At 33.4% G+C, this 11,911-nt stretch overlaps 1 protein-coding gene across 2 annotated transcripts in view; it reads left to right on the top strand.

Annotated features, from left to right (window-relative positions):
- The window catches only part of Stt3b (STT3 oligosaccharyltransferase complex catalytic subunit B), a 97,440-nt gene that overhangs the window by 33,103 nt on the left and 52,426 nt on the right, over positions 1-11,911 (top strand). The window contains exons 2-3 of one of the 2 annotated variants that reach the window (XM_010638260.3): positions 2,997-3,105; positions 6,106-6,393. In XM_010638260.3, coding sequence (XP_010636562.1) covers positions 6,121-6,393 — 273 coding nt within the window. In that variant the 5' untranslated portion in view covers positions 2,997-3,105; positions 6,106-6,120. Of the gene's footprint in view, positions 1-2,996; positions 3,106-6,105; positions 6,394-11,911 lie in introns of those variants that run through there. The other variant, XM_010638259.2, reaches the window with a different exon arrangement.

Raw genomic sequence — 11,911 nt, 5'->3', positions numbered from 1 at the left:
CCGCCTGGAGCGAGGGGTGCTGGGCGGGGACCCGGAGGAGGAGGAGGAGAACGAGGAGGAGAAGGAAAAAAAGAGGACACTGAACCTTTTCTGTATAGCATCCCCTAGAAAAGTGCTGACTTTGAAGGATAAGTTAACCAAGCTAAAAGGCTAACAACAATGAACCCAGACAAAGGGGAATAGGCAGGAGGGAACGAGATGAATCTGGAGAACTGAAAGGTGGGTATATGTAGAGAAGTAGTGTGGTAAGAGCTAAGGTTTTAGAGTTATGTAAGAGCTATACTATATGTAGTTTCAACTATTAAGTAGAGGCTTCTTCAACGTTAAGAGATGAAACATTTGAATAATTTGAATAAAGAGTTGCAGTATGATCACATTTGCATTTTGAAAAGACTTTACTTTTGACATGGTACACAGATTGGGAAATCAGCAGGGAATCCATAGATCAAAGGTGATTAGGTAAAGACTAAATTCAGTGTATTTTAAAAGATGGCAGCTTGATTAGTAGCAAAGTAGAAAAATAATGGACAAGTTGTAGAGATATTTGAAGTTAAGCCTTGTTACTATTGTTGTAAGATATGAGAAAGAAGGAACTTTCAAGGGTCATACCTAGATTTATGGTTTCTTCAACTTGTTTTGGGAGTATTAATCTATGTACTTACTTTCATATGGTGAATCTCTTCCCTGTGCAATTTAATTGTTATTTACAAGCTCATCTAGGTATCCAGAGCATTTTGGTTTTTGTTTGTATTACTAATCTAGATTTTTGAGTCTTTTTTTCCAATGATAATTTCATGGCTTGAGGATACCTTATAAATTTAGACTACTTTGCATGACACTAAATACAAAAATTGGGTTAGTTTTTTTGTTTGTTTTTATGGGAGTCTTTTTTCCTGTGAGAAGAGAAAAATACTGTTACTTCCATGTGGTGAGTATATTGTTTTCTGTCTCCTGCTTACTACAGTCTTTGCATAGTCTTGGCTGTGTGAATACAATAAATACTTTTCCATTTGAGTAGGTGTTTCTTTTTTTAAATTCAACTCATGTGAATGCTTCTTGGGGAGGGTAGCATTTTTAGCATTATGTTAGTCATCTGTGTTCCTAACAAGGTTTTACTTTAAAATTCTGATTTTAAAATCATTTAAAATCCTCTCCAAAAATTTTAAATATATGTTACTCCAGTGCTTTATGGCTTCCAGCAGTTCCCACTGAGAAATATGATCTGTTTAGTTAGTACTTTATAGAAATGCCATTTATTTCTCTGAATGAATGATTTTAAATTGCACTTTGTCCTTAGCATTTTAGAATTTATTGAGTTGTGTCCCCGCCCCCCACTCCTCTGTAGTCCTTAATAATTCTTTTGAGGTGTCAAGAACTTTTTAGGTTTTTCTTAGATTGCCTAACTTTGCGTACTACTTTTTATTTTGTTAAAATTTGCTCTTTTGTCTGCTATACTATTCAGGTTTGATTTTTGTATATTTCAACAATCCTAATTTTCCATTTAGGATTTCAAATGGATATTTTATTATGTCTATTTCATTATTTACAGTAGCAGTAGCCTTTAAGTGTTTCAGAGACATTATTGTTTACTCATAGCTGCCATATGATACTGGTGCTATTGTTATCTGTGTTTTATAGATGAAGCAGCTAGAGAACACACAGCCTAAGTAACTTGCTTAACCAAAGTCTCATAGCTAGTAAAATAAAAAGAACTAAGATCTAAGCCTAGGCACTATGATTCTAAAACCCATACTCTTAACCTCTATGCTTTCTTTCAGGATATTTTGGCTTGCAGAGCCCTCTAAATAAAGATAATTTTGTTTCTGTTCCTATGTTGTATTTGCTAACTTTGTTGGTTAGCTTTTGTGGTGCATACTTTCTCTAATGCTTACTTTTTGGTTGTGGAAAGTCTATCTAGAAGCTACATAGCTTAGTGGTTATTGAAGGGGAGTGTTATGACTTGGCTGTTGGGAAGTATGTATCACACTGAATTTGGGTGCAATGATTTCTTGTACAGCTTCTGTGTCCAGCATAGTTCTGCCTCTTAACCTCATTTGCAACGTTTAGTGCTTCCTCCCTCAGATAGGCTGCTTCCCTTCTTGACAATAGTTGGGAGAGAGGATCCAATTAATTGCCTGACTTTTTTCTAATGTCTTTGCCTTGTGGACTGCTCCAGAGTTCTCTTTGCCCCCTATAGCTGTTGTTGTTTGTTTGTATGTTTGTGAGACAATGTCTTGGTATGTAGTTCAGGCTGGTCTTGAATTACTATGTAGCCCTAGCTGGCCATGAACTTGCTGAGACTCTCCTGCCTCAGCCTCCCCAGTGCTGGGATTACAGGCATGTGCCACCATACCTGGCCCTGTAGCTGCTTTATACTAAACATAGACTATCCCTGGAACTTCCCTGGATGTTTTGCATTTTTCTTCTGCTTGTATTTTGGCCTTTGGTTTCTTTGGTTCATTTCCTCTCATTTGTCCTTTGTCTTCCAAAGATTAAATATAATTTATCTTTATTACCATACATGTTTTTGCTCTACAGTGAAATTATGGTTTATTATCTTAGTGCTTAAGTGCTACTGTAGTTTTTCTCTTTAATTTTTAGCAGTGATGTCACATATTCCTTTTCCATTCTGATGCCATCTTCTGTCAGTGGTTCCTTTGACAGTCATGAACTTTCCTGATCATGAGTGAATTCTGTGGACCCTTACCTGTTTTTTTCGTTCAAATTATCATTCTTTGCCCAGAACCTCAGGATGATGGCTAAATGTTAATTTGAGCATTATTTAGCCTGTGTGCATGGGGTTGAAGGAGGGTAATTGGAGGCATAAGCATATTCCTTTGATATTTTAAATTTATTTTATCTATTAAATTTGACAAAAATACTGTGCAAAATATATTTCTCTGTCCACAGAATGTAATTTTCTTTTTTTCATTGAAATAAAAGCTATTTCTTTTTGGTTAGCAGTTTTATAACATTTCTTTTTCTGTTTCTTGTAGGTTTAACTATAGATCAACACATCATCTTGCATCTCATGGATTCTATGAGTTTTTAAATTGGTTTGATGAAAGAGCATGGTATCCACTAGGAAGAATAGTAGGTGGTACTGTAAGTATATTAGTTATTTATCTTAAGTGTACAATTTTATCATTACATAAATTGGTAAGGGTTTCTTGAAAGCTTTGTGTAGTTCACTAATGCATTTTGCTTTTCTTTTTTTGGTGCCGGGGATTGAACTGAGGACCTTGCAACTTGCAAGATAGGCACAGTGCCACTGAGCTGAATCCCCACCCTTCAGTTCTTTTCTTGATCACTCCCTGCATCACATATATACCTGTTTTGGGATTCTCTCGCTCTAGCCATTTTCCCTGGCAAGTAGTGGAGATTGGATAGGAACACAAGGTCACAGTATATCTGAAGTTCAAATTCTGTGTTCTTGCTTTACCCTGTAACAATTTGGTTTAAAAAATATTTTTTTAGGAGGAGATAGAAATTTAGAATAGTAAAAAAAAAATTTAGAATAGTCCAATAATTGTAATTTTTCAGGCTCCAATTTCCTTTATTCTATGTACCTGAGTATAGAATATAATTCATAGAGAATTTTGAGGTCTAAAAAGATGACATGAAGGAAAATACTTCTGGATTTAAGGTATAATTTTGAGGTAGAAACTGGGCATAAATCTGTATATTTAGTATTTCTTGATCCAAAGAAACTCGACTATTGATTATCTCATATTTTTTGTTTTATTTTCTCTCTTCCATTTTCTTGAGTTTATTTTGGTGTTCTTTTTCTGACTTTAAAGTGATTTGCTAAATTTTGTTATTAGTGGATGCATTTTAAAGCTGTAACTTTCTCATAGCAGTAACAACATTCCACAAGCTTTGATGTGTATATATTTTTATCATTCCATTATAATTTCCTCTGATTTATGAGTTATAATTATATTTAACTTCTGAGAAGATTCATTGTTATCTTTGTAATGTTTCACATATATTGTGATTCAGTATAATTTCAGTACTTGAATTGTGGCTTAGGATATATCAACATTTTGTACATGTTGCCTCTGTGTTTAGCAGAAGGTCTCCTATGGTAGTGAAGGACTGTATTTCTAGTCTGGGGGATCTTCTTATCCTGTCTTCAGTGGGAATTAGAGGTGTTAAATGGTACGTAGATGTAATTCTTATGGTGTTACTTATATACCACACTATTAATATTGATGACTATAATTTGGCTCCTTGCATGCTTGCAACTTTTTATCTTGAATTCATCCTCAATGGAGTCTTGCTATTTTTTTTCCTTTTTTTTTTTTTTTTTTTTTTTTTGGTACTGGAGATCGAACTCAGGACCTTGTGCTTATGAGAAAGGCGGCGGAACCACTGAACTAAATCCCTGGCCTAAGATTTTTATTATAGTATCTCTATAATAATCTTTCTCTCTTGTCTTTGTTGGAGTCTTCAGTGCCTTCATTGGTTTTAGGAAAGTTTTGGCTTTTTTTTTCCTTTTGGAAAGTTTTTACAGGTTATTTCTCAGCTTGAGGTTTCTTATATGTAGTGTTGTTATTAATTTGAACCTCCATTCACATATCTCAATCATTTTCTTACTTTTATATTAGAATTTTGTTCCTACCCAAAGCTTTGGAAGGGAGGCAAATGAATAAGTAGAATTTGTCTAGTTTAAACCAGAAAGAGTATGTGGCTTTGTGCCATGAACTAAGTCTTGTATCTGATCCCTGTATTGGGTTAAATCTTCCCAGTCTCCAGTTCTTAAATCTATATTGGGCATGGTTTGCTGGGATATTTGCTGTTCCTTTCTCTGGTGGGGTATCAGTACCTAACTGAATTTTTGTCATTTTTTGCATCTGGAGAATTCCCTGACTTGTTGAGTTTGATACATCTTTTTTGCTATTGGAGTTTGTTTTTGAGTTCTTTTCTCTAATACTTCTTATTTTTTTGCCTTTTTTTGTGTGTCAGCTCAATTTCCAATGTTGCACAGATCATATTAAGTTGAGAGGTAGTTTCAAATTTATTTCCATTTTCTTTCAGTATTGGAAGAGTATTGAATATGAAATAGTATAAAAGTTTTATTTTTTTAAGTGATGATGAATCATACTTTATCTTCTTTCCCTTTTTCCTTTTCTTCTATATTGAGTATCTACTTTGTGCTAATTATTGTTCTCATTGTGAATAAAAAACATTCTCTTTTGGAGGTTATATTGTTGGGAGTGTGGGCAGTTGATATAGTTAATCATAAGATAAATGGAATGTAAAATGATGATGAATGATATGGAGAAAAAGCACAGGAGTGAGTTACAGACCATGGGGGTAAAGGGTTGATTTGCAGTTTTAATAACTGAAGAATGGCTCAGAAATAATGGCCTATTTATCATTTCTTAAGAGTGTGTGTGACTGGTAACTGCCACTTCTGTCTTATTTCCCTCCAGTCACTAAATACTTTGTGATATTAAAACTTTAAGCCTTTTAGGAGTCTCAAACATTATCTTTGAATTTACCAACTGTTTGGACTTTCATAGCTAGAGTTGTTTCCTTTTTAATTTTTGAACTTTAAAGGAGAGATTCACTTATAAGTACCAATTTAAATAAAGTTTGCATCTCATGTGCCTTTTAAAAATTTGTCTCCCTTTTTTCCTATTGTGTACATACATTATAAATAAAATTGAGTGTATTATTGTCCCAATCTTGAAGGGTAGGTTGGATTGAGACAGTACGTAGGCATGAGAAAAAGAATTAATGGGGAACCTGGCGTAGTGGCTTATACCTATAATCCCATTACTCTTGAGAGATAGAAGAAGGGGCAATTTTGTGAGATGGGGGTGGGGTGGGGAGGAGAAAATCTGATGTTATACCTCAATGCAAAAGCCTTGGATTTAAAGGCCTGGATCTTCCATATAATAAGAGTTTTGTTTTTGTATCTACCCCCAAAAGATTTTATTTGTAATGTGTAGAAAAGACAAACTATTTTGATATCTTTTTTCTCTTTTCTCTTTTACTATGAACAACATGTAATAACAAATTAGAGAACTAATGTTACTATTTTAGGGCCCCTCAGTTTATATGTAATTAAATTTCACATTTTTTTTTTCTTTCTAGGTTTATCCAGGGTTGATGATAACAGCTGGCCTTATCCATTGGATTTTAAATACATTGAACATAACAGTGCACATAAGAGATGTATGTGTGTTCCTTGCACCAACTTTTAGCGGCCTTACATCTATATCTACTTTCCTGCTTACCAGAGAACTTTGGAACCAAGGAGCAGGACTTTTAGCTGCTTGTTTCATTGCTATTGTACCAGGGTATATATCTCGGTCAGTAGCTGGATCCTTTGATAATGAAGGCATTGCTATTTTTGCACTTCAGTTCACATACTACTTGTGGGTAAGTAACAAGGTTTTGCTATCATAAATGTCCATGACCTTTCTACTGCAATGCTTTTATCAATTAAAGTTGCATACAAAGATGGCACTGTTCATAATAAGTTTAATGGGCCAGGGATTTAGCTGAGCAGCACTGTGTCTTGCATGCACAAGGTCCTGGGTTCAGTCCCTGGTACCTAAATGAATAAAATAGTTCAACTCACGGTGTTTACTTCAGCAGCACATATAATAAGTTTAATAATAGGTAACGTTTTAAAATACATATGTCAGGCACTATTTTTTCTCTCTGGTTGCTAGATTAATGCATAGACATAAATTTTAATTTTCAGAATAGTATTCCTGATTACAAGTGATGACACAAAAAACAACTTGGGGAGATTTTGTTTGCTTTGGGGGGAAATAGTTAAATAGTTGCCTAGGAAAATTTAAATTTGGTTTGATGGCTCAATATTTTAAAATCTGTTTTAGAAACTAGCATTATTTATTTTGTTGTTGCCAAATTAATTTAAATGTAGTTCATGTTTTCCTGCTTATATTATGGTACTTTGTACTGGCTTCAACTTAGAACTTTACATTTGTTATTGTAGCTTTAGCTTACACTTTATACTTTTCTAGTGGTGAAAATTGACCCAAAATTTCTTTGTGTTTATAATTTTTAAAAATATATTTAAGTATATTGTTAGGGAGCTGAGTGAACACAGCATGATTTTTTTTCTCTGATAACTTAATGTTTAAAACTATTTGGCTAGTGAATATTTTTGCTGTGGCCTGAAATTCCAAGAGAGTGTTACAATATGATAGTCTCCTGATCTTGAGTCTACTCTTAGAAGAAAGAAGCACCCGTAGAAAAGATGAGGACAAGTAGTAGGATATTGCCAGTGCTGCTGTAGTCATCAAAGAATATTTTTTAGTCTCAATTTTTTGAGTGTAGCTGAAGGAAGAAAAACCTTAATATAATGTTTACTGGCTTTTAATCATCATAATTTTTAAATTACAGAGATAATACATATAAAAGTGGGTTGGTTTTGATAATACATGCCAGGTAGTTGCAGAAGAAAAAGTATAATATGATAAATCATTTTTATCAATTTTAAATGATACAAACCATACTGTCTAGTTTATGATGAAAGTTTAAAAAAAGGCATGTCTTTTCTATACAACTTTATGATAATTGGTTTTTTTAAAAAGATGTGTTATATTGAAGTAGTGTTAAAGAACTTCAACTTATACCAGTTTTAATAAAATAACTGGAAGCAAGTACGGTATTACTTTGAATTTGAAAGTCTGAATAGCTTGATTGCAGAGTAGATTGATAGCTATTTTAATATTCTCTATTAAGGTTAATTGTCTATTTTAAAAATAAAATACCCTGTATGTGGGAAATTTAGACAACAGGAATATATAAACAAAGTCGCCCAGAAATAACCATCATTTACATTTGGGGCATATTTTTAAAAAACTTTTATCACCTTAAAAAACTGAAAGATCATGCTGTATTCTATATAATTGTGTATTTCCTAATTTCTTTAGAAAATGGTTAAGACACAAGTCTGAACCAGTGAATTAGTGTTCCCACTGGCATCTTAACCACGTTCCGACATTTTTTTAATTTTTCAAAATTGAGGCAAAATTCATTACTTGACAATGTGAAGAGTTAATGCATTCTAGTATATTCACAGTGTTCTTCAGCCCATCATTGATTGCTGTTATTTAAAGTACATTAAGAGCTAGTTTTTAAACTATGTTGAGTGGCTAGGCGTGATAGTGCATGCCTGTAATCCTATCTCTTGGGAGGCTGAGGTAGGAGGATCACTGCCAGGTTTGAGGCCAGCCTGAACTACGTGGTAAGACCCTCTCTTGGGGGGGAAAAGTCATATTGAGTTCTTTGATCCATTTTTGTTTGTTTGTTTGTTTTTGACTACCAGGGATTGAACTCAGGACCTTGTGCTTGTGAGGTGGGCGGTGGAACAACTGAGCCAAATCCCTGGCCCCTTTGGTCCATTTTTGTATTTTCTGTTAGATAAAGATCCAGCTTCATTCTTTGACTGGATTTTCAGTTTCCCCAGCACCATTGATTGGAAAGATCGTCTTTTCCCGGTTGAATGTTCTTGGCATTCTTGTCAAAATCAGTAGATTGTGTATGCAAGGGTCACATATTCTATATGTCCATGTGTTGCCTTTTTGCCCATAATGATTACTGTAGTTTATAGTACATTTTGAAAGCAGGAAGTGTAAGTGTTCTCACTTTGTTCTTATTCAAGATTGTTTTAGGTATTCCAGGTACCTTGAAATTTCATGAATTTTAGATTGTGTTTTCTATTTCCTTGTAAAGTTTTATTTTTATTTTATTTTATTTTTTGTATTGCGGATTGAACTCAGGACCATGTGATTTTGAGGCAGGTGTAGTGCTGCTGAGTTAAATCCTGGCCCATTGGGATTTTAATAGGGGTTGCATTGACTATGTAAATCACTTTGTGTAGCATTGAAATTTTAATCAGTATTAAGTCTTCCAGTGTATGAAGATGGGGTGTGTATTTCCATTTACTTAGGACTTTTCATTTCTTTAAGCAGTGTTTTTCGTTGTGCAAATCTTTTACTTTTCTGGCTAATGTAATTCCTGGATATTTTATTCTCTATAGTGCTATTATATATATATGGAATTGTTTTCTTAGATTTTTGTTGGTGTATGGAAATGTAACTTATTTGTGTATGTTGGCTTTGTATCCTACTTCTTTCCTTAGTATTCTAATAAGAGTGGGGGGGTAAGGGTTTTCTTGCTATGTGGTCATATGTGGGATCAGCCATTTTACTTCTTCCTAATTTGGATGTTTTCTTGCCAGTTCCTTTGTTTGGAGTTTCAAGTGCTATGCTAAATAGTTTTGCTGAAAACACCATCCTTGCCTTACTCCTGGTATCACAGGAAAGGCTTTCTTTCACATTGAGCTTGATGTTTGCTGTGGGTTTTCATGTGTGGCTTTTATTACATTGAGGTGGTTTTTCTTCTATTCATAGTTGTATGTTTTTATCATGTTTTTATTTTATTTTTTTTTCTGCATGCGTGCATGACTTTTTTTCTTCCATTCTGTTAATGTGGTGTTAATTTGAATTTTCTTTAAATTTCTATGTTGAACTATCCTTGCATTTAGGAGTAAATCCCACTTGATCATGGTATATACTGCTATATTCGGTCTGCTAGTGTTTTGTTGATTTTTGCATCACTGTTTTTATAAGCGGTTGTGGTCTTCTCTAATAGTAGTATCTTTAATTTTTGGTATTGAGGGGTTGCTGACATATAATGAGTTAGGTCGTGTACCCTTTAATTTTTTTGGAGAAGTTTAAGAAGGACTGGGTTTATTTCAATTCTTCCAAGTGTTTGGTACAACTTACCAGTGAAACATCAGGTCTTGGGGCTTTTCTTTCTTAGGAGATTTTTGACTACTAATTCAATCTTTTTACTAATTATAAGTCTCTTCAGATTTTCTGTTTCATTGTAAATCAGATATAATGGGTTTTATGTTTCTAGGAATTTATCCATTTAATTCAGGTTATTCAGTTCTTTTGACATATAAAGATTTGTCAATTTTGATCTTTTTAAAGAACTGACCTGCTTACGTTGGTATTTCTCTTTTCTGCTCTCAATTTTGTTTCTCTTTCCTAATCTTTGTTGTTTTCTCTATTATGCTGGCTTTAGCTTTAGTTTATTCCTTTTACAGTTCCTTATGTTGTAAAGGAGATTTTTTACCTTGTTTTGGAATGTATTTATTGCTATACTTCCTCCCCCTTAGCACTGCTTTCACTGTATGCCAAATGTTTTAATATATTTTTCTTTTCATTTTTCTTAATTTTCTAATTTCCCTTGTGTTCTCTTTTTTGGTTGTTTAGGAATGTGTTTAATTTCAGCAAATGTGTCAATTTTCCAATTTTCTTTCTAGCTTCATCCTCTTGTGTATATTTTTAAATCTGTTGAGATTTAGTTTGTAACTTAACATATTCTGTGTCCTGGAAAATGTTCCATAGGCACTTGAGAAGAATGTGGGTGAAGTTATTTAGAAAACTGTTGTTTCTGTATACATCCATCAGACATGTTCAGGTTTAGAGTCAACTAATTCCTTGTCTTCCAACAGATTGTTTAATCCATTATTAAAAACAAGTTATTGACGTTGTCGACTGTAGAACTATTTTTCCTTTCAGTTTTGTCAGTTTTTGCCTTTTACATTTTCTTGGTCTGTTTTTAGGTGCATAAATGTTTTTTTCTCCTTGTTGTATTCAACTTTTTAAAACTAATCTATAAATCTCTCACTTTTTGATTCAGTCTGTATTTTTCTTATTATAGTTAACCCTGTTCTTTCTTGTTTACTATTTTCATAGAACATCTTTTTCCATCCTTTCTGGTATGTCTTTGCATATAAAATGAGTCTCTTGTGAAACAAACATTTGAATCATATATTTTTATTCATTCTGCCAATCTTTTTGATTGGAATTAATTCATTTAAATCACTGATAAAGACTGACTTCTGTCATTTGTTTTCCATATCATACATTATAGGATTTTTTGGTCCTTTTTCTCCTGCTTTACTGTCTTTTTTTTTTTTTTTAGTTGACTTTTTTGGTAATAAAACATTTAAATTCTGTTTTCTTTTTTATGTGTTTGCCTTTTCGCTCTTTTGATAATGTCTTTTTTTGGGGGGGGGGTTGGGGATTGAACTCAGGACCTTGCACTTGCAAGGCAGGCAGCTGCACCACTGAGCTAAACCCCCAGCCCTGTTGATAGTGTCTCTAGCAGAAAAGTTTTTAATTTCAATAAAATCCACTTCGTCTATTTTTTCTTTTGTTGCCTGTGTTTTTCATGTCATTTAAAAGAAATAGCTGTGTAATTGAAAACTGAAGATTACACCTGTTTTTTTCTACGGATTAATATTTTTGTTCTTCAGATCTTAAATCCATTTTAATTTTTTTAAGTATTTTTAGTTAGAGATAAGGTGTCTGACTTCATTCTTGTGTCTATAGATACCTAGTTAAATAAAACTGTCCCTTTCCCATTAAATGGTCTTTTTAGCACTCCTGTCAAAAAGCAGTTGATCATAAGTATATAGCTTTATTTCTGAACTTAAATTCTGTCATTCCATTCCTAACACCATTGTCACACAGTTTTGGTTGCTGTGGCTTTGTAGTGGTTTTTTGTTTGTTTGTATGTTTTGTTTTGTTTTGTTTTTCTTTTTTTTTAGGTACCGGAAATCAAACTCGGGACCTTGTGCTTGAGAGGCAGGTGCAGAACCTGTGCTTGGTGGAACTGAATCCTCAGCCCTTGCTTTACAGTGTTTTGAAATCACTTTGAAGTATAAGTTCTCCGACTTTATTCTTTTTCAAGATTTTTTTGGCTATTTTTGAAATCTTTATATTTCCATATACATTTAAAGATTAGCTTGTTCATTGCATAGTTTTTAAAGTGGCACAATATTTTATTAACTCAACAGAAATTTTTGTAGAACTCAGTGTGGATCAAATGCTTTTTATGTTGG

Source organism: Fukomys damarensis, unplaced genomic scaffold, assembly GCF_012274545.1.
Source record: "Fukomys damarensis isolate Sample0158 unplaced genomic scaffold, DMR_v1.0_HiC HiC_scaffold_28, whole genome shotgun sequence".
NCBI lineage: Eukaryota > Metazoa > Chordata > Mammalia > Rodentia > Bathyergidae > Fukomys > Fukomys damarensis.
This window is presented reverse-complemented; position numbering and strand designations above follow the sequence as displayed.